Raw genomic sequence first — 21520 nt, 5'->3', positions numbered from 1 at the left:
AAGGGTTAATCCACCCACCACCAGTGACAGCCCCTCCACCAAGTGCCCAACTGGTATTCTGGTGTTAAAGTCACGGCTTTGCTCCTCCTACTCCAATCGGGACTCCTTTTGCCAACAGGTAAGAGTTACTTTTAAAACGGAATGGCAGGTTCTTGACAGGCGCATTTGCCGATTTCATAGCTGCATACGCCCCCCGTCAAACCCCCTGCTGAGCCATGTAAAAACCCCATCTTCGCTTTCTTGTGAAAACTGTCAAAAGCATGCCTGTCTGTAAACGGAATGGGCTGCATTTTTTCCCATTTTTCCACCCAGAGCTTTGCAAAACGGTGGAAAAGGCCACGTTCCAAAAAGCAGTGAGCAGAAAACACAATGGCATAAAAACAACATTAAAGGGGATAATGAAAACAGGTCTACTGGGTCACACATCAGGGAAAGTCAGTGTGAACAGAGGAGTTTAAGAACGTGTCTGAACTTCGGGAACTGCGGGGAACTGCCTGGTGTCAACAGAGGACGAGGACTTTGCCTTGTAACTTGAAGGATCCCCTTTCCTAGCATGGAACCGAAGGTGGAAGTGACGGATCATTCCCAGAGCCAGGCTGCGGGCACTCCGGAAGAGCAGGGCAAGAAGAGCAAGTCCCAGCTGGCCGTCAGGCTTGAAGCCGGGGATGGGAGCCGGGTGTCGCAACTGACTTCCAACGGGCTCCCCTCTCTGGTCTGAAACCCACCAAGGCGGCTGGGGCTGGTCGGTTTATTTCCTTGCTTAAAATGATTTCAGGCAGCCTGGTAGGGCAGGGCCCTCTTAAGGCACTGCACCAAATGAAGGCAGCACAGAAGCATGCCAACCACAACAGACGAGTGATACATACAAGCTACATCAACGTGGTATATAAATACAGATGACATTAGTGCGCTCTGCAGCTGGAAGCAATGCTGGGGGCAGCCCACGAGAGCCGGAGCCACAAATCTTTCCTTCGGAGCCCTGAAACTCTGGGAATCTGTGGGTCCCACCCCTCTGCTGCCCCTGGGCATTTCTGGAAATAAAAGGGCAGGGGCGCTAACGATCTCTCATCACATCCGATCCCCGATCAGGATTTTGCCCACATGTGCTCCCCCCGCTTGCTCCCCTCTGCAAATCTGGGCGCTATTTTATCCTGTAGGCTTGGCCAGACCTTTCTGGTACCTCAGATGCCCCCCACCTGCTGCCCACGGTTCACGAGAAGGCAGTGAAAACAACTGGGTTTTCAGAGCTTGCAAGGACAAGGACCCCGACGGAAGCTGCTTCAAGGGTTCGAGGCTACCACAGTGAAGGCCTTCACCTCTGGATTCGTCCTTAGTGGTTTAAGGCCTTTGTAATATCTGTCCTAGGGATGCGGTGGCGCAGTGGGTTAAACCGCCGAGCCGCTGGGCTGGTTGACTGAAAGGTTGCCGGTTCGAATCTGCGGACGGGGTGAGCTCCCGTACGCTGTCCCAGCTCCTGCCAACCTTGCAGTTCGAAAGCATGCAAATGCAAGTAGATAAAAAGGTGCCACTTCGGTGGGCAGGTAACAGCGTTCCGTGCACTTCGGTGTTTAGTCATGCCGGCCACGTGACCACGGAGACTGTCTGCGGACAAACGCTGGCTCCCTCGGCCGGGAAACGGAGATGAGCACCACCCCCTAGAGTCAGGCATGACTGGACTTTAATGTCATGGGGAAACCTTTACCTTTTAATATCTGTCCTAGCATTGGATTTTTCTGTTCTATTCTGCTTGGAGCACCTCAGAAACATAGAGCCCCAGCTGCTCCTCAGCTGCCACTGTGTGCTGGAACTCTGTGGCATATAAAGACAAACAAAGGGTCTGTCTTTTCTTACACGAGTGATTCAGACTTTTGAAATACATAAACCGGGCACAAGAAGCATGGGAGGTAGAGGTGTCTGTTTCCCCTGCGGTACCTGAGTCCTGGCCATGAGAAGGTGCGCAACTGTACCTGAAGAGTTGGTAGCTGTTCTCTCAATGGTGCGTCGTGTGAGATCTACAACCCGGTCCACATGGAACAACTTGAGGTCTTCCTCATCCAAAGCGATGTCTCCTAAAAAAGCAGCTGAAAAAGCAGGGGAAGAGCTTATGAGGCAAGAGTTCAACTTTGATTGCTTTGTCTAGACTTTGGAAGAATATTTTCCAAATAAAATAGGAAAGAATGGCACATTGGTTCACTTTATTTGTCATTTGTGAAAGAAATAGCAAGGTCGTTTGGATAACCTGGTGGAAGAAAACGGAGGGAGCAGGACATGCTTAGCCAATCAAGAAGTGTCCAAGGTGCATTTCGCTGGCACCAGCTGGCAGGTTCATGTGCCATGAGAAGCCATATTGCTTTTGAACCTGCGTCATGGCTTCCAAACCCAGTCATGGAATTTCAGCATGGCATACCGGGCTTCTCAAAACCATGGAGAAGAACACTGGTTGTTGCAAGGTTTCCATGCTTCAGCACTTTTTCTCCTGACAGCCAGACCCATTTGTGATGGAAAAAACACCACAGAGTTCCATGGAAAGAGCAACAACAGAAGCGGTCACTCTAGGGGCATCCAATCTCTACTACCCACAGCGTCCTAGCAACACACACGCCAACATACTCGCTTTGCTCCTATTGGCTGAGCTCTGTGCCCATTACCCTGTTTACTTTCTGCACCAAGGAAAAAGTGGGTAAATGTACAGAGAAAGAAGGGAGAATTGCAGCAAATGTTTTTATTTTAAGGCAAAAAAACCCCAAAACAACAAACCCTTTGGACAGCGTGTTGGGTAAGAAGCACTTAAGAGATGGACGTACGGACAGGAGGGAAAATAGGGAGAACCTGTCTCTGAGCCTTGGTGGACCACTCAGGCAGAGACAGTTGAGGGCACTAGAGGACGATACAGTAAAGAAAGGGATTTTGCTCACAGGGCTGCTGGGATGAATGCCGAAAGCACAAGGACAGAGGAGGAAGCATGGAAATTGCGTCTACATGGAAAGTGTGGGGCGTCAGACCAATAAGGCAAGGCAATAAAAGGAAGGTGGGAACTGCATGGGGCTGCATGCTGAGATGTGCTAACCCAGCCACCAAATCAATGACCTTATCACACATAATACTAATCCATGGTTTAGTTAACCCATGGACTGTTCCTCTATTTAGGGCTTGCCTGGTAGATGACTGAACAAGCCCTGCTTCTCAATCCCTGGATACTTCAGTCCCTCAGACCCTGGGTTGCCTGTTTCTTCCTTCTTCACCCACTCCGTCCCTATCTGCCTTGGCAGCACAATAGTGCTGGTTTGTACACTAGTTGGGCACATACCACTTTTTAAACCAATCCTGCCACTGTAGCCTGACAAAATCACCCGTATGTTGCAGCCACCCATGCTTTAAACAACCCAGAGTTCATAACCCAACAACAAACCTGGGGCTCTCTTTCTGGGTTGCTTATGGTTTACAAGCCAAGGTTCCTTAGCACAGCCACATCCACACGTCTTGGCAATCCAGAATTCACACATTCACTGTGACCCAGACCCTGATAACATGGTTTGTCAACCACGGGTTCTTCCTGACTCTCCGAAAGCTGCTATCTGCACACTGGCCCTTAGCAGCTGGTTTCTCATTCTGTCTTTTCTGCAGGCCCAAGGATAACCTCAACATATGGCATTATTTTCATGCGTTCTGTCATTAAGCATACTTGATTTATAGCCATGGAAGGCACTCTGGAAGGCAGGAAGGCCACAGAAGCACTGCTGAAGGACATGGGTGGGCCGTTTGCATAATTCAAGGAAGTCATGATTTTATGAGGATCTAGTAATGATGGTGTGACTCAACAAGGCATCTAAAATTGGGTCTCTTGCTTTTTTCTTTCCAAACAACAACAGCAACAAGCTATAGATTCTTGTGCTACCAATTAGAAGGCCTTGTGTACCTCTTCTGCCCTTTGCTTCTTTACAGATTTTCCACAGTAAGAGAAGAAGCTGAAGACAACTGCAGGCAGAGGATAACTTTGTCTGGATTCCCCATAAAACTCTGCGAATGCAGTAGGGTAATGGTGTGATAAAAGACACACCTGGAAGCTCCTATAGTGGCAGGGGAGGAGGGCTTAGCACCGTTCTTCAGAGCTGTTCTCCTGATCAGCTGTTGCAAAATTTGCACCCCTGCAGGGCACTGTGACAAGAGCTCTCATCTAGAAATTTTTGCTTCGGGAATATTTTCAAAAAAAATGTTTCGGAATCTCAGCACAAAAAGGCAATGTTTCATCATCACCAATAAGTAAGAAAGGAACCACTGCAATGAGTTCAAGAATTGCAGATCAGCAAGGGATATTCTGTCTGGGTCAGAATTAAAGGAAGAGCCAGCCGTGGCACTGTCCTTGCTATCTAATCACTTTCAGTCTTGTGGAGGTCAAATAAAAGGATACAGAACAAATGAGGACAAAACAAACAGCCAACTGCGCAAAGAATGTACAGTGCAGAAGTAGAGTATAACTCTTGCAATGCGGTCAGATCTCAGAGTACCTGTAAAATTCATGAATGTTCCAACTGGTTTCTGTCCTTTGCTTGAGGCAGACCTCATACAGTACTCTACATTCCAGTTTCAGGATGCCTGTGACCCCTGTATTCCAAACCTTTGACAAGCATTAATCCTCAGCTGCATCACTAGAAGTGCCCACGGAGTACCTTTGCTAATCGTCTTCGCCTTTTTTGCAGCTACGTCACATTTGTGGCTGCATCATATGTGACCAGTCAAGAACTTCAGATCGCATTCCTCCTCTGCTTTTTCCAGTTGAACTGTCTCCAGACGGTAACAAAAAATAAGCGATCGGTCCCCGACTGTGTGTCTGTACATTTTATACTAGCCTGTCTCATTCCATTTCTATGACTCCAGTTCATGAGGTCATCTATTTTGCCTTGTGCGATTCCCAGCTCTCTCACTCCGTGTTATCCACACATTGCACCATGACACCCTGACAAGTTTGGACTATCCCTAAGGTTCCTGGCAGAAATGTGAAGCAATATGGGCCCTAAGTTGGGAATTCATGAACTCCCATGTTCTCTCCAACTTTTTAAGCACAACATGTTTTGTTGTTTCACCCTTAATGAATTTATTACTTATGCTTAGGAGCCTAGATCTATTGTTTAAGTGCCAAAAATAGTCCGGTATAAAATGCTTTACTAAAATCCACTTAGATTGCAACAATGGCATTCCATATGCCCACTGAACATTAACTTCACAAACACCCACGCACAGACACTAACACATTCATCCGTCTTTAATGAAATCTTCACCCTACATGCCTCATTTGCTGTTCTCTATTATATCTCCACGTACCTGCATATTTATTCTGGGACTTTCTTTTTGGCCCTGTAGCTGGTATATGTGGAAGAAGAGGAGCACCAGGGCCTGAATTGCTCAGCCTACTCCAGGCTCCTTTCCTGCACCCAAATGTTTGTTCCCCCTTGCAAAGTTTCTAGCCCTTCTGCTTACAGAGAAACAAGCCGAGACGCTTGGTGCGCTATCCAACTGCTCAGAAAGAACTCAATTGGGTCCTTGATTTCCACCTTCTGTTCAGCAACTGCAAAGACAGTGGGTTGCCTGACGAGGATATGACATGTTTCCTATCTCACACTCACACTCACACCCTTTAAAGAAATTAATACCACAGTTATAAACAATTTAGGACACAAGTCCTGTGCATGTTGGGCAAGAAAAAATGCCATCCTATGCTGGCTGGGAAATGATGAGTGTGGAAGGATGATTCCCTCTCTAAACATACATAGGATTGCCTCCTTAAAACATTTATTTTAAACAAGTTGCTTAATAGGATGTAGAAATCGTGCCTGGCTATTACAAGGCAGGGGACATTCAGAGCTGTGCAGCAAATTTAACCCACCATTTCCTGGCTGCAGGAAACTTGCTATGTCAGATATTTTTCCTTATGAAGAACAGAAAACATTCAGTCCTAACATCTTCCTGAGCCTAAAGCCAAGATAAGTATTCTTCATGTGGACCCTTAAGCATAGGACGCTGGATAGCGTAACAGACAATCAGCTTACAAAGCACACAAGGACACTGTTCCACGTGGGATGTCGCCCTCCTCCCCGTGGGCTTCCCTCCCCGTAACCACAGCATTCCTGGCCGGGGCGCCTGCCGTTTCTTATCCAAATGTGCGGGTCGGTTTGCTGTGGCACATCTTGCTTGCTGTGCCTGGCGAGGACTGTGATGGGAGGGAAGGTCCTGGTGTCTCCAAGGCAAGGACGGTGGGAGCTCCCCAAGACGCCGGACAGCCATGCAGCTCAGAGCCAACTAGACGGGGCTACGCAGCATGACCACCGGAATCGGGGGGCTTGCCTGGCTTGCCTTGCAGGGCCAATGGCGATGGCAGGCAAGGGCAGGCGTGTGCCAACAGCACCGGCCCACTGTCCCACCACTGCAGCCCAGAGTCCTTCTGCCTCTCATTCCAAACCAGCATCAGTGCTGGGGGGGGGGGGGGGGGGAGATGCCATGGCCTCCTTGCTTTCTGCCTGTCCAGCAAGCAAGCAGGCCGTGGCCGCACGAGAAAGGGGACAAGGAGAAATGCACAGGAGAACAGTGGAGCTGGAAGGCGCCAGGAAGGGCACTGGGTTCAACCCTGCTCAGTCAGGACTCCAGGTTAAACCATCCCATTCCAGTGGCCATCCAGCTTCCTCCTGAATGCCTCCAGTGTGGGAGAGCCCACTGTGTCCCTGGGTCCGTTGTAGTACTGCTCTCTCAGTCAGGAAACTCTTTGGGTTCCTGTCACCTGAGCCTGCTATTCCGCGCCCTGTGGGATGATGGAGAAGAGAGCCTGGCCTTCCTCTTTGTGACAGCCCTTCAAGAGGGCTATCCCCTCTCCCCTCGGTCTTCTCTTCTTGAGGCTCAGCATGCCCAGTTCTTCCCATCTCTCCCAGCAGGGCTTTGTTTCCAGTCCCGGATCGTCCTTGCTGCCCTCCCCTGAGCCCTTCCCAGCTTGTCTGCATCTTTCTTAAACGGTGCTGCCCAGAACTGGACACAGGACTCCGGATGAGGCCAAACCAGGGCTGAGTAACGGGGACCTAGCACTTCGTGGGATTTGGACGGGATACTTCTGTGCATGCAGCCCAAAGTAGCAGTTGCCCTTTTTGCAGCCACATCGCATGGTTGGCTCTGACTCCGCTTGTGATCTACCAGTCCAGTGTCCTTCCCACTCGCAGCGCAGTTGGGCCAAGCGTTCCGCACCTGGGCCTGATGCACTTGCGTTCTTTTTCCTAGGTGCAGAACGTGGCATTTGTCCTACTGAATTTCATCCTGCTACTTTATTATTCATTCATTTAAAACATTTCTTTGCTGCCTATTGCGCCACTGCATCTTGCGGCAGCTCACAATCGAATTTTCAGCTGGTATTACAGGGAGGAGATGACCAGCTCCTAGAAGGAGGGTCTCATGGAGCGATTCTCTGAACGCCACCGCCAGGGGAGAAGATGCACGGAACTTTTCCGAGCATTTCAGAGTTTACACAGCACTGCAGCCCTTGGCGCAAACCGATTCAGCCGCCACCTTTGGCTTCCGTGATTGCATATGGCCCGCCCACAGTTTTTACATATAATTTTCAGACCCCTAAGTGCTAGGAGCTTGCTTCTCTAAATAAATGTATTAACAATAATGCTATGCATTTATAGTGTATCTTTTTTCTCTTACAAGAAATCTTTTCCTTTTACAAGTTCTCTTACAAGGAAGAAGCTTCACTCAATAAATAAATATATCATCATCATCATCATCATCATCGCTGCATTACACTTATACCCTACTTCTGTTTCACCTACAAGGAACTCAAGGTAGCTTATAGGATCCTCCCTCTCTCCATTTGACCCTCACCACAACCCTGCAAGGCAGGCGAGACCGAGAGTCTGTGACTGGCCCAAAGTCACGCCGTGAGCATCACGGCTGAGTGGCAATTAGAACCCGGATCCACAGGCCCCCAGGCGAACACATTCATCACTCCACTACACCAGTTTTCAGCAGCAACTCCTGCTGGTGTTTTCCTTCGCCTGCCCAAGATGCAAGCGCCCAGATGCTGCCTGTCTTCCTGCACAGCAGGATCAGGAATGCACAAAAAGAGGCTCAAGGTCTCCTGGCTGTGGGCATTTCATCTCAGGGACTACGATGGATTGCCTTCATTGTCAGAAAACAAACCACCCAGACCAAAGTAACTAATCCAGAGATAATATTTGCTCTCTCCTTTTGGCAGCTCACCCTTTCCAAGATCATCAGAAGGGGAAGATGAGGAATAAAACTTCCCTGCAGCTCAGATGCACCTCTTTTGAAAGAATGCACATTTTCAATCCTTCCCTTCACCCTTTAAATGTAGGGAAAACAGCTATCCTGATAGATGGGGTCCATGTGGCCTCATCAATTCCACAGCCCAGCTAGCAGCTACAATATCTGAACATCTGGCTCCCATAAAGATTGCTGCATCTGCTAGAGAGTTTTAAAATTATTATTACACAAATTGTTTTAACCTCAAGCTTCTTTTGCAAGTTCCCTTTCTACTACTCCCTCCTTTCTCCCTCTCCGCACACATGCTGCTGAGACAATCTGAGCTCATATAGCTGAGGGATACTCAAATAACCTCCCATTCATCTGCCACACAAAGAATCAAAACCATATGGCTTCACTGAAAGAAGCGGAGGATAACAAGCAAAAGTCCCTTGGAGAGAAACTGGGCTCCGTTTCCTTCTCCCGCAGCAAATTTAGAGAAATGCTTTCCTGCTCTGGAAGACAAATAGCCAGGAGGCGGGGGAGAATTCTGTGCATGCACAGAGAATTCCACATTCTGCAACCAGAATCCCTAAATTCTGTCCTTAAAAGGAAGCATGAGCCTACACGGCACCTCAGGCCTTCCAGAAGAAACCCCTTGCCAGCCTACCAGCCAGAGGTGTCCACACGCTTTCAAACTACGGCCACTTAGACATTGACCAAGGGGGAAGGCAGGGGATTCATAAAATGTGCATATGCTCATTCAGGCACAGAGGTGTGGATTTAGAAATAGTGGCTATAATTTTAAATTGAAATACAATACCTCTCACTATAGTTCATAGAATCCTAGAATAGTAGAGCTGGAAGAGGCTAGGAAGGGCATCAAGTCCAACCTCCTCCTGGTACAGGACACCAACTAACACCATCCCACTCAGGTGGCTGCCCAGTTTTGCCTTGAATGCCTCCAGTGTGGGAGAGCCCACCACCTCTCCAGGCAGCTGGTTCCACTGTCATATTGCTCTGACCATGAGGAAGCTTTTCCTGATGTCTGGACTGAATCTGGGTTGTGGCAGCTTGAACAGATTATTCCCTGCCCTGCACTCTGGCATCAGCAAGAAGAGATCTTGACCGTCCTCTTGTGACAGCCTTTGGGGTACTTCTAGAGGGATACCATGTCCCCCCTCAGGCTTGCCTTCTCAAGGCTGAACATGCCCAGTTCTCCCAGTCTCTCCTCACAGGGTGGTGTCTTTGTTGCCCTCCTCTGGACCCTTTCTAGCTGAGTGTAGTGAGGGTAGGAAAGAGTGCCCAGGTGCTTGTGTAGTGAGCAGTCCCACTGCTAGCTGCTGATGGGCAACTTTTCTGGCCCAGAGAGTTAGGGTTCCTTCCCCTCTTCCCTCCCTAGCCTTATTTCCTTTTATGCCATGCATCTTTTTAGATTCTAAACCTCTAGGCAGGGATGGACTGCATGGAAACTCTTGAAGGGCCTGTTTTTGGAGAAGAGCAGGATAAAAAATCTACAAATAAGCACTGAAATTGAATGGGCATTGGACAGTCCTTCAACTATGCCTGTCCCCTGGCCACCCTTCAAACAGAGGACTGTCATCTGTAAAGTCAGATGCAGAGCTACCTCACAACACATAAAATCTCTTCATTCTCTGTTGGCAACTGAGAGCGAAATTATATTCTTTAGTGGACCTAGCTGGTGGCTGTTTTCAATTTAGCAACACAAAACAGTTAAAGGCACATATTCTGACTAGGCCTACCTGCTTTCTTCTGTCATTTTTGCTGTGGATGTAAGACAGCATGCAAGACAATATTTGCCTGGCGCACAGAGCGCATCCGTCATCCAGCTGCAAAGCACTAAAATGGAAGCAGCCCTGTGTAGCAGCACCATGGCCTGGCGTTCCTGTCTAGCCTTCTTTGGGCTCCAAAATGCTCCCTAGCAGCTCCTGCATGGCCATTCACACTCCCTTGCGCCTTTCACACTCCCTTCGGCGGTTTCACAGTTTTTCTGCAGCTTTCCTCCATTCCAGAAGGCTGAAATACCCCTCTTAAAGCTTAATTGTTGTCTGAAAGAGCTTTAAACTCAGGAATGCTGCGATCTGGACCAGGCCCTTCTGCCTTCAGCCCTGCCTGCCTCTGGTGTGTGGCCCCAAAACCTTTTCGCAGATTGATTTCAGCACTTGGGCTAAGAGAGGAGCAGCCGCCCCGGCCTTAAGGAGCCGGGACTGTGGAGACGCGCTGACCAGCAAAACAGCAGCCGAGCAAATAGAGCTGCAGAAGTCGAGAATAGCTGGGCGAATGAAAACATCTGGGTTTACAATGAAAAAAATTCTCGGTGAGCGCTCTGGAAGCGCTGGGTCTCTTCCAGCATGAAGAGCTGTTCCAGCAATGCCTTGGCTGGGGAGAGTGGATGCAGGGCTTTAAAACACATACGAAAGCTGATCTGCTTGAAAAGATAGACAGACTTTCCAAATCCGCCTGACCCACAGTAAGGTTTTTCCAGTGCAGTGCTCACAGGGCCAATGAGATCAAGGAAAAACCCAATGGCCTAGCCCAGGGGAGGTTCCGATGGTGACCACGCGTGTGGACAGACGTCCTCGGAGGTGTGCATCTGAAAGCCACTCAATATCTCTTCACAACGATATTGTGAATAAGGATCATCTCCCGTGCTTTATTTGCTTTGCCATTCAAAAGTGCCTCGGGCTGGAATGGGAACACACACACACACACACACACACACACACACACACACGCACACCACGCAACAACAAACCAAGATCTTGCCTGAATCAAAAACTACAATGGAAATGAAAACTACGGTAAAGCAGTCCTGGAATGCGACACATGAGAATAGCTGGCGCACAGGATGGAAACAGCTGCAGTGCGTGAGCAAAAGGCAGGCAGGCGGCAGACTTTTGGTACCCAGCTTCCAAACGAGTCGCTCGCATCCCAGTTCCAGAGGCATCGCTTGGAAGCTGTCCAGCCGTGCCTTTCTGCAGCCCCCCTGCCTCTCCGGTCCTCTCTTTATTATCAAGGCTGCCTCGAAAGGGTTTCTGCCCTGAAAGGCAGCCAAGAAATATTTAATCAATAGATCAGCCAATACAACCTGCAGGCCAACTGTGGGCTGTCCTTATTTTGCAGCAGCTGAGGCATCCTGGACATATACGTTCTCTTCCCAAATACCAAATTGGGACCTTCCCCATACACATTCGCGCTCCCTGTAATCCTGCTTCTGTTTGTATGGCCCCAGCCGTTTCCACTTGAACCTGGAGTAACCGATTAGATTTTCATGCTCCCTGCAAATGTGGCCACACCTGGCAGGAAATCTCACGAAATGTGCATGGGCACCGCTTTCCTTATCCGAAGTGATCTGGGAAGGCACTTGCTAGCATAACGCTGATATCAGATTAGGATGCAGTTCTTTTCTACCTGTCAAAGAACCCGCGTGTGAACCAAAAAACATGCAAATCCAGTTATACGGCTTGTAAGCAATCGTAATTAATCATGTTGCGGCTGCAGTTTGCTGCTTTTCCATTGCTATTTATCATTCTTGTCAGTGCAGGTGCAACTAACGCAACTTAAGAAAAAGGTAGAAAATTGAGAATAACCCACTAGCAGAAAATAAAAAACCAGGCTACTGCAGGAATATTCTTCTTGCGGAACCACTGAGTCGGAAAGGACCATTTAGGCCACTGAGTCAGCCCCCTGCTGAAAGCATTCCTGACAGATGACTGCCCAGTCCAAGGATGGAGTCGGTTCCACTGCCGGCAGCTCTGATGGAGGGGACATTTTTCCTGACATGGGCCTCCATAGGCCCTTTTCCCAGCAACTGAACTAAAACCTTTCTCAAGACGGTCAGGTACAACAACCCACGTGCAATCCAGCTTGTGGCAGTGCGCTGGAGAACATCTGGCAGGGCAGCAGCATGTGTGAACGGGTACTTGCTGCTCAGACTTCAAAGCGTCTGTAAGCACAATGGAAGAGGTAAGCTAAATTAAAGGGCTTGTTCCAAAGAGAAGCAAGATGGGAACACCTCTTTGCAAAGTCACATTTGTGTGGATGAATGATGGGGCCAGTCACACAAGCAAGTGACCTGCTTAATAATCTAGTGCAAAGGGGATTCACAGAAAAGGTACGAATGGAGGGATGATAAACGATGAGTCGAATCCAGAGCTTGTAAGGGAAAACACAAAAGGCGTCAACAAGCTACAACTAGCAAGTGATATTTGAAACAACATCAAGTAAGAATCTATAAAAGAGCTCGGCAGAATTAGCATATCTCACTTTATCTAAAGCAGTTCAACCCACTCAGGATATTAAAGCCAAGGGATGATGAATTTTTAACATGCAGTAAACTGAATTTCCAGTATGCCAAGATGTACAGGTTCTGTGTGAGCGGCACGTCTTGTGTGTGCAAAGCATGTGATTGTTATTTATTTAATAGATGGTTAACCAGCAAGATTTTTACACCATGGAGAATTTTGGCATTAACTGAAGCACAAAAGAAAGGGATGGACTTCAGTGTAGGTTTGATCCCCAGAATCTGCCGGGAGGGGAGGCAGGAAATATGGCTGCCAAGAAACCCTTGGAGAGCAACTGCCAGCCAGTGTCAACAATGCTGGCTAGGTGGACTAAGGGTCTGGCTCACCTATGTTTCTACGACAGCAGTCCTACCTTAAGGAGCTTGCAGTCTCACTTTGGACAGTAGGGGGCGGCAACAGAAGAAGGATGGGGAAACAGGCCAAGGGTAACAATCAGCGAACGTGAGCTAGATGCCGATTTGTCGGGCCAGATTTATTTGGTCTGGGGTCTAGGGGTGCAGGTGAATTTGTAGGTTCTGCTTGGTTCCCAATGTGAGCTTCATTTCAGCTCCCTTCTGCGCTAGGGCACGTATTTGTTTTTTTAAAGTCTGCACAAAAAATCATATGCATTTCCACGAACACTTTATTTATTTATTATTTCTTTAGACAACTTAAGTCTGCACAAAAAATCATATGCATTTCCACGAACACTTTATTTATTTATTATTTATTTAGACAACTTAAGTCTGCACAAAAAATCATATGCATTTCCACGAACTATCTATCTATCTATCTATCTATTTAGACAACTTATATGCCGCCCCATCGCATGAGCCTCGGGGCGCCTTACAATCATTAACATCCCATATAAAATGCAAAAAATTCATCAAATAAATAAAATACATAAAATAAAATAGTGAAAACAGCCTGGTCAATTTAAAATCAACAAGTAAACCATTAACAGTTAAAATAGCGTTTAAATAAAAAGGTCTTGGCCTGGCGCCGAAAAACAAATAACGACGGCGCCAGGCGGACCTCTCTAGGGAGCGCATTCCATAGGTTGGGCGCCACCACAGAGAAAGCCCTCCTCCGGGTATTCACCCTCCCAATATCCTTCCCGGAGGGTTCCCGGAGAAGGGCCTCTGCTGCTGATCTCAGGGGGCGGAAGGGCATATATGGACGCAGGCGCTCCTTTACGTAACCAGGGCCTAAGCCGTTCAGGGCTTTGTAGGTGATAACCAGCACCTTGAATTGGGCCCGGACTTCAATGGGGAGCCAGTGGAGCTGACGGAGGACTGGGGTTATATGAGAACAGCGCCCAGTCCCCGTCAGCAGCCTGGCAGCTCTATTTTGCACCAATTGAAGTATCCGGACCGTCTTCAAGGGCAGCCCCACGTAGAGCGCGTTACAGAAGTCTAATCGGGAAGTGACCACTGCGTGTGTCACTGTTGCCAGGCAGTCGTTCTCCAGGTAGGGACACAGCTGAGGGATCTGCCGAAGCTGAAGGAAAGCGCTCCTCACCACCGCTGTCACTTGAGCTTCCAACGATAGCTCTGGGTCGAGGAGCACTCCCAAGCTGCGAACCCTGTCCTTTAGAGGGAGTGCAACCCTATTCAGGACAAGGTCAAAGTCCCCCATCCCAAAGCCCGATCCACCTACCAACAGGACCTCCATCTTGTCTGGATTGAGCTTCAGTTTATTGGCCCTCATCCAGCCCATTACCTTGGCCAGGCACCAGTTCAGTACAGCCACTGCCTCACCTGGATTGGTAGAGAACGAGAGGTAGAGCTGGGTATCATCAGCATACTGATGACTCCGCAGCCCACACCTCCTGATGACCTCTCCCAGCGGTTTCATGTAGATGTTAAACAGCAAAGGGGACAAAATGGACCCCTGCGGCACTCCATGGCATAGCTGCCATGGCACAGAGCCATAGTTCCCCAGCACCACCTTCTGGAATCGGCCATTGAGATAGGAACGGAACCACCACAAAGCGGTGCCTCCAACTCCCAATCCTGCTAGCCTATCCAGAAGGATACCATGGTCGATCGTATCAAAAGCCACTGAGAGGTCCAGGAGAACCAACAGGGACGCACTCCCCCCATCTCTCTCCCTGCACAGGTCATCATACAGGGCGACCAAGGCAGATTCAGTACCATACCCAGGTCTGAAGCCGGACTGAAATGGGTCCAGATAATCAGTCTCATCCAAGAGAGCCTGGAGTTGTCCCGCCACCACCCACTCCAGCACCTTGCCCAAAAACGGGATGTTGGCCACTGGTCTATAATTGACGGCCATCTCTGGATCCAGGGACGCCTTCTTTAGGACCGGCCTGACCACCGCCTCCTTTAGAGGGGCAGGCACCCGGCCGTCCCTCAGAGAGGCGTTGATGACCTCCCGGATTCGGGAACCAATCCCATGTTTGGCTTTGGATAGTAGCCACGATGGGCAGGGGTCCAGTACACAGGTGGTGGTACGTACTTGTCCAAGCACCTTGTCCACGTCATCAGGCCGCAATAACTGAAACTCATCCAACGATGTGTGACCAGACGGTAACACTGGCACCTCCCCTAAGGAATCTGAGTCACTAGCAGAGTCCAGCTCGTGACGAATCTGAGCGACTTTCTCCTTGAAGTGCTGGGCAAAGTCATCACAGCGGGTTATCGAGGGTGGTACAGGATCTTTCTTGGGGCCTGGCTGTACCAGCCCCTGTACCACCCAAAAAAGTTCCACTGGACGGCACTGTGAGGAGGCAATGGAAGTGGAGAAGAATTTCCTCTTCGCTGCCCTCACCACCACAGCATAGGCCCGATAATGGGCTCTTAAGTGTGTTCGGTCAGATTCATCCCAAGATTTTCTCCACCTATGCTCTAGTCGTCTCCCAACCCGCTTCATCGCCCATAATTCAGGTGTATACCAAGGGGATGAACGGGCTCTGCCCAGCAGGAGAAGACGCTTAGGAGTGATTGTGTCAATAGCTCTGGTCATTTCCCCATTCCACAGTTCGACCAGAGCTTTGACAGGAGCATCAGCTTTACCAACTGGAAACTCCCCCAGAGCTTTCAGGAATCCATCCAGATCCACCCGGCTCCAAGGGTGGACCCACACAATAGGGTCCGCACCCTTACAGAGGGGAAGGCCACCATTGAGCTCAAAGCTCATGAGGAAGTGGTCTGACCATGACAGGGGAGTCAGACACAAATTCCTCAACCTCAGATCACCCTCTTCCTGTCCTGTCGAGAACACCAGGTCCAGAGTGTGTCCACATGCATGGGTTGGGCCAGTGACATGTTGAGACAGCCCCATGGCCGTCATGGAGGCCATGAAGTCCTGAGCCGCCCCGGTCAGACCAGTCTCGGCATGGAGATTGAAGTCCCCCAGGACCAGCATCCTGGGAGTCTTGCTGATGCCAGAGTGCAGGACACGAAATAATCAATTCAAGTTGCAAGAACCCAGATTCTGTCCAGACTTCAGGAAAAGCTTCCTCATGGTCAGAGCAATATGACAATGGAAGCAGCTGCCTGGGGAGGTGGTGGGCTCTCCCACACTGGAGGCATTCAAGGCAAAACTGGACAGTCATCTGAGTTGGATGGTGCAACTTGGTGTCCTGCAACAGCAGGAGGTTGGACTCAAGGGCCTTCATGGCTATGATTCTATGATTTCAGATTGGGTAAGACTGAATGTGAGAATCCATGTATTTAAGTTCTACCCCACTCAGCGCCTGGGTGGTGAATCCTCAGACTCGCTCCCCAAAGGCAGAAGAATGGGGACGCATTGTGGTAATGGATGTGTGCCCCCATCTTCTGCAGGGCATCTGTCCATACTCATGAGCCCCATTTGAGCACAGCTTCCCTGCCAGCTCAAAATTCTACAAGGACCTCCGTGAAGAATTCAGGAGAAAGCGGGCTTGTGCAAAACATGGATGCATTCTTGGCTTCCAACATTTATTTCTGCTGCAGGGTTGGTGTATTCAGAGTGGATCATGGTGGTGCCAAGGACAGAACCGCTGTCCTTCTGGATCTCTGATGCCATGCTTTATTTATTTAGGGATCGACCGAGGTGCAGATGACACCACGTGCCCGGTGTGGGACCCCGGTGGGCATAATGTATCATCCAAACTTCTGCATCCTGCTGTTCTTCTTGGGCACCCAGGCGGTGGCTGAGAGAAGCAAACGGCCAGCGGGCCTTCCGTTTCTGACAAGCACGGCTGACAATGACCGCACAGAGGGGGAAGGAAAGTCACTAAGTGCGGATCAATGTTGCATTTGTAGCCAAGAGACATAAATAAGGAAAATTTGTAGAAAGCACATGGAGCAGGGGGCGGGGGGGGGGGGGAGTCAGCGAGAGCCAAGACTTGAATTATAATGTGCGTGAGAAAACTGAATAACTAAATTGGGAATAGCCCGGAAGAAATCCAGAGCTTGTGTAACAGTGAAAGCCTTCCTCGACCGTTCAAGAATTTATATCACTATGAATTTGGCCCTTTGGTTTCTGAAACAGAGCTGCAACCCTCCGAAACCCATAGGGGTTGCTTAAACACCAGCAGTGGCTTGATGGATTTGTTAAATGTTTCATTTTTCAAAAAACAATTCTAATTTGTTTTGCATTCTGAGTACTTAACAATTACGGGGCAGCTTTTTGCAGTATTTCATCTCCCCTCTCCTTTTCCCATTTTTAAAAAGATTACACGTATACTACAAACATGTACTAAGTTACCTGGGGTCAAGTCCCTTTGAACTTAGTAGGACTTGCCTCTGAGTAGACATGCATAAGATTGCATGGATAATTTACTGAGCTGTTAGTATTAGGTGTACTCCTACTGAAACAAGAAATAGTCTAGGTTATTGGAGTCTGTTCTGTCCTAGAAACTTCTAAGAATGAGGCAATGAAAATAACTTTGAGCCCTCCTTGCAACTACATCATGTAAAAATGAGTGATGTATGTTCTGGTTTTGCTAATTAGATTTTAAATTAGTAAATCCCTGCATAGCTTTAAAAGAGCAAAACACTAGTGGGGGTCTGTTAAACCCCACAATGTAATTTATGTTGGGGAGTTAATTCTGTGGTTGTTGTGATCTGCTGCTAAGTCATCTCCAACTTTGCATGGCCCCGTGAACGAGCACTCTCCAAAATCACCTGTCCTTGAAGGCTCATGTACATGCAAGGCCATGGCATGGCAGAGGCGTTCCATCCAGCTGACTATTGTTTGGAAAAACACCGAAGTTGGCTTTGCTAGTACAAACTTGCAGCTCTGGTTTCCTATTTGTAATGTTTTTTAGAAGGCATGGGGGTCCCCAAACGTTTTGAACCAGTGGGCCAATTTTGCAGTTTGAGAGTGTCGTGGGTTTTTCAGCCCTGGAAGATCGTGATGGCGACTGGGGCAGGAGGTCTTTGGGGGACGCAGACGTGCGCAATTTTGGCTGCTGGAAATGGGTGCTCTTTCTGTCCTGTAAGTTTCAGCTGCCAAAGGAAGCGAAGTGCAATTGGTAGCATGGATGGAAAACCGACAAGAGGAGGCTGCATGTGGACTAATTTGCACGCATCGGCTGAGCTTTCAGTTGAAAATCATGGGAAAGGGGGGAAAGCAGGCGTGCCAAAAACGCAGCAGCAGCAGCAGCAGCAGCAGCAGCAGCAGCAGCAGCAGCAGCAGCAGCAGCATCATCATCCTCTCCACCTCAGGGTCAGAACTGACAGTTCTCAGCACCCTCCACATTTCCAGCACTTCTTAGGTCTCTTGCTACTCCAGAAAGGAGGAAGAGTTACTTTCCCTCCTTTGTTTGGCTCTTTTTCAGAGCACTTGCTACTGCAGCTACTGCAGTTCCCTGAAAGCTCTAAAATCAAATCAAATGAAATCAAATCAAATCTGGAGGAAGGCAGCTGAAGAGGATGGAGTGACCAGAACCACTGTGAGCAGGGAGCATGAGCTGGGCTGGAACGTCCATCTGCTCCGTTCTGCTCTACCACCTCCACTTCTTAAAAAACTGTTGGTCTAATTAGCATTTTGAAAAAATATTGGGAAATATATGGAAATTTCATTACTCCAAAAAATAAATGGTGGGGAGATTCATATATTATTTCCTCTTCATTTACTCCCCAGGCCCAAAATGTGCATATATTTCCTGCCACACCATTTACATTCCAGAAATCACAAATGGATCAGTCTTTCTGGAGAGTCCAGTGATTAATTAATTAGATTTATATTCCACCCTTTTCTTTTAAAGAACTCAAGCAACTTGTATCTTTCCCCCTCCTCCTCCTGCTCTCCATCTTGTCCCCATGACAACAACCCCGTGAGGTAGGCTGGGCTGAGAGTCCGTGACTGGCCCATTGTCACCCAGCAAGTTCCATGGGGACTAGAATCCAGATCAAGCAAGTCCCAGTCCTTCACCACCACACTAGCTTTCTTCAAATATGATACCAGGAATCCCTACCCTAAGTTATAACTCAATGGAAAATACACTGCAGCTCTCTCAAAACCAGCTGTACAACTCTCTTCAATTCCTGTGAGAGCAGTTTTTCCCTTTTGACATTAATAAAGCAGCAGCAGATTACAGATGACAGAAGAGGATAATTCAGAATTCCCAGCATCGTGGAGATGAACTAATCTGATGAATTCCCGTGGCAAGAGATGAGCCATGATTTTCGCCTCAACTGTTGTCTCAAGTTTAGAATCAAGCCAGCTTACCTTCGTTAACTGGAATTAGCTAATCTGAGTCAAGGGCAAGCTCCTTATCTGCTAATGCTTTCTCCCTTTTTACTTCTGTCAAGCTGAAGGAAGAAAAGCTGTTGAGCAGAAAACTCACCGGTCTGGGATCCTGGTCTGATGAGGAAGGGCTACGATAAGGCAGACAAGGCAGGGCAAACTGCCAAAGGCAGCGCCGTGGGGCTCACACGTATTCTGCATTTCTCATTCCATTCTGACAATTCCAAAGTTTTTCCCCTGAATTTGCCACTCCATCATGCGGGAATCCAAAAAGTGGCACTTGTGGGATTTCTGCCCACCAGGAAGCCATCAAAGGCACAAAGTCCATGCCAGGGAAAAGTTCATCCACCCCATATTTAGATTGCAGTGTTCTGCTTTCTGACAAGCAAACGGAGAAACCCATATTTATGTTTCCTACTTTCTCTGATCTAAGGGCTTGGCAGGTAATAATTTGCGAGCAATTTGTAAACTCATCTGATTCATACAAAATGTATGCCGAGTGTCCTTTCCTGCCCACGCAAATGCTGCGTATCCCTCTCCGTCCAAAGACAGCACCACCAAAAGGCTCTTAGCTCATTCCCAAAGGATGTTCAGCAGGAATCAAGGGGCAAAGTGTCTGGGAGCAGCGCTTCCAGATGCACAGCTCCGCTTGCGGCACCAATGCGGTTAGCAGGACAAAGTTACTGGCAGACCACAGAGAGATTAAGAAGGATCAAGCAGTGATGGGGAAGAGCATCACTCATTCATGAACCCCACAGGGTGCCTTTGGACCAGGCAGCGTCTCTCACCCTAAACTACCTCGCAGGGTTGTTGTGAAGATAAATCATGAAGGGGATCGGGTATGTTGCCTTGACTTCCTTACAGGAAAGGCAGAATATAAATTAAATACCTCGTTACAAAAGAAAATCAACACACAAGAAGTGCAGCGGTCCAAAGCTGCAAGCAGCTGAAAAGACTCCAAACCAACATTCAACTTCCAATGTGATTTTGTTATATTACAAGGCTGTCCACCTCTGTAAGCTAATAGGTAAAAATCAGCACTTGAAAGTGTTGCTTCCCATCACATAAAGCAGGCTAGTAGTGACTCGCACGTGTACACGCACCTACCGTATAGTAATCCATACTTAATATAGCACAAAAAGCAAGCTATTAGGAAGAATCAGTTAGATAGCTTTTCCTCAGAGTAAGACAGTTGGGATATGGTTCAGTCTTTAGAGAGTCCATTATCCTGGGGTGATGGCAAAGCGAGAGAGAGAGAGAGAGAGAGAATGACCACAGCAAGTTCTGTTTGTGTTTCCCAGATTACTGGGCATCTCTTGTTCAGCCATCCACTTGCCGTCAGAATCGGATTTTTAAACCAGAATTTCATTTCACTTGTCCTATTTTGCATGAGCTTTTATCCTCATTAGCACAAATGCACACTTGCATGAATGCCCATTAATGCGAATTACCACTAATAGGAATTGACATGACCCCCCACCCCTGTGAAAAGCCAGTCCTCAAATCCACAGAACGTGGAAAGAGAAAGAGACTTTCCACTGCAAAAGGGACTGTCCCGATACGCTTGGCAAGAGATGGTATAAATAAATAACAAATAAAATCTAAACACGCTGAATCCATTGCAGATTTTTCCAAGTTGCCAGGCCTCCTAGAAGGGACACTCTGGCCTTGAAGGACTCGAGAAGCCAAGTTGATATTTGAGCAAGACTATGGGAAGGTTCTCAAGGGTATTGCTGTATTCTGGGCTGGCTGAAGCTACCAGTCTCCTGCAGTGGTAGGCATGTCATGCGGAGCCGGCTGGAGCCGGGGGTCAGACTAGATGGCCTGGAAGGTCTCTTCCATCACTCCTCACCCATCATCATTCCTCACCCATCGGTGCGGGTGTTCAAGGATGGGTTGGACATGCACGTGGTGGTCATGTCGTGAGCAGAGCCGGCTGGAGCCGGGGTCAGACTAGATGGCCCGGGATACTGTTTCTATGTTTCTGGCTCACTCTGTATCTGTCTTCAAAAGCGTGCCGAACCAGATATCCCAGTGGCTTTTCCCTGAGGAGCACCTCTTAGTTTTGCTCTTTTTAGTCTAGATATGAACTGCTGGACCTTAAGTGGATCAAGGAGAGGATGGATGAGAAGGAGCAAGGCATTATTTCCTAATCTGTTCACACCTGTGAACAGAAAGCAGAAGGCGTCAGTAACCATTATACTGACAGGGGACAGGGAAACGACGGCCATATGGGCAAGGGGGGGTGCATGCAAGAACAAACTTAAGCGTAA

General features: G+C 48.4%; 1 protein-coding gene across 2 annotated transcripts in view; it reads right to left on the bottom strand.

The window, feature by feature from the left end:
- Positions 1 to 6136, bottom strand: part of BMP1 (bone morphogenetic protein 1) — a 70915-nt gene extending 64779 nt beyond the window's left edge. The window contains exons 1-2 of one of the 2 annotated variants that reach the window (XM_044437418.1): positions 4506 to 6136; positions 1968 to 2081 (exon numbers count right to left, since the gene is read on the bottom strand). In XM_044437418.1, the coding sequence (XP_044293353.1) occupies positions 1968 to 2081; positions 4506 to 4563 (172 nt within the window). In that variant the 5' untranslated portion in view covers positions 4564 to 6136. The remainder of the gene's footprint in view (positions 1 to 1967; positions 2082 to 4505) is intronic. The other variant, XM_044437416.1, reaches the window with a different exon arrangement.
- Positions 6137 to 21520: the final 15384 nt, after the last annotated feature.

This window comes from Varanus komodoensis, unplaced genomic scaffold (genome assembly GCF_004798865.1).
Source record: "Varanus komodoensis strain SLA01 unplaced genomic scaffold, ASM479886v1 scaffold30, whole genome shotgun sequence".
In the NCBI taxonomy this organism is placed as follows: domain Eukaryota; kingdom Metazoa; phylum Chordata; class Lepidosauria; order Squamata; family Varanidae; genus Varanus; species Varanus komodoensis.
Note: the sequence above shows the minus strand (reverse complement) of the source record. Positions and strands in the feature narration are given on the sequence as shown.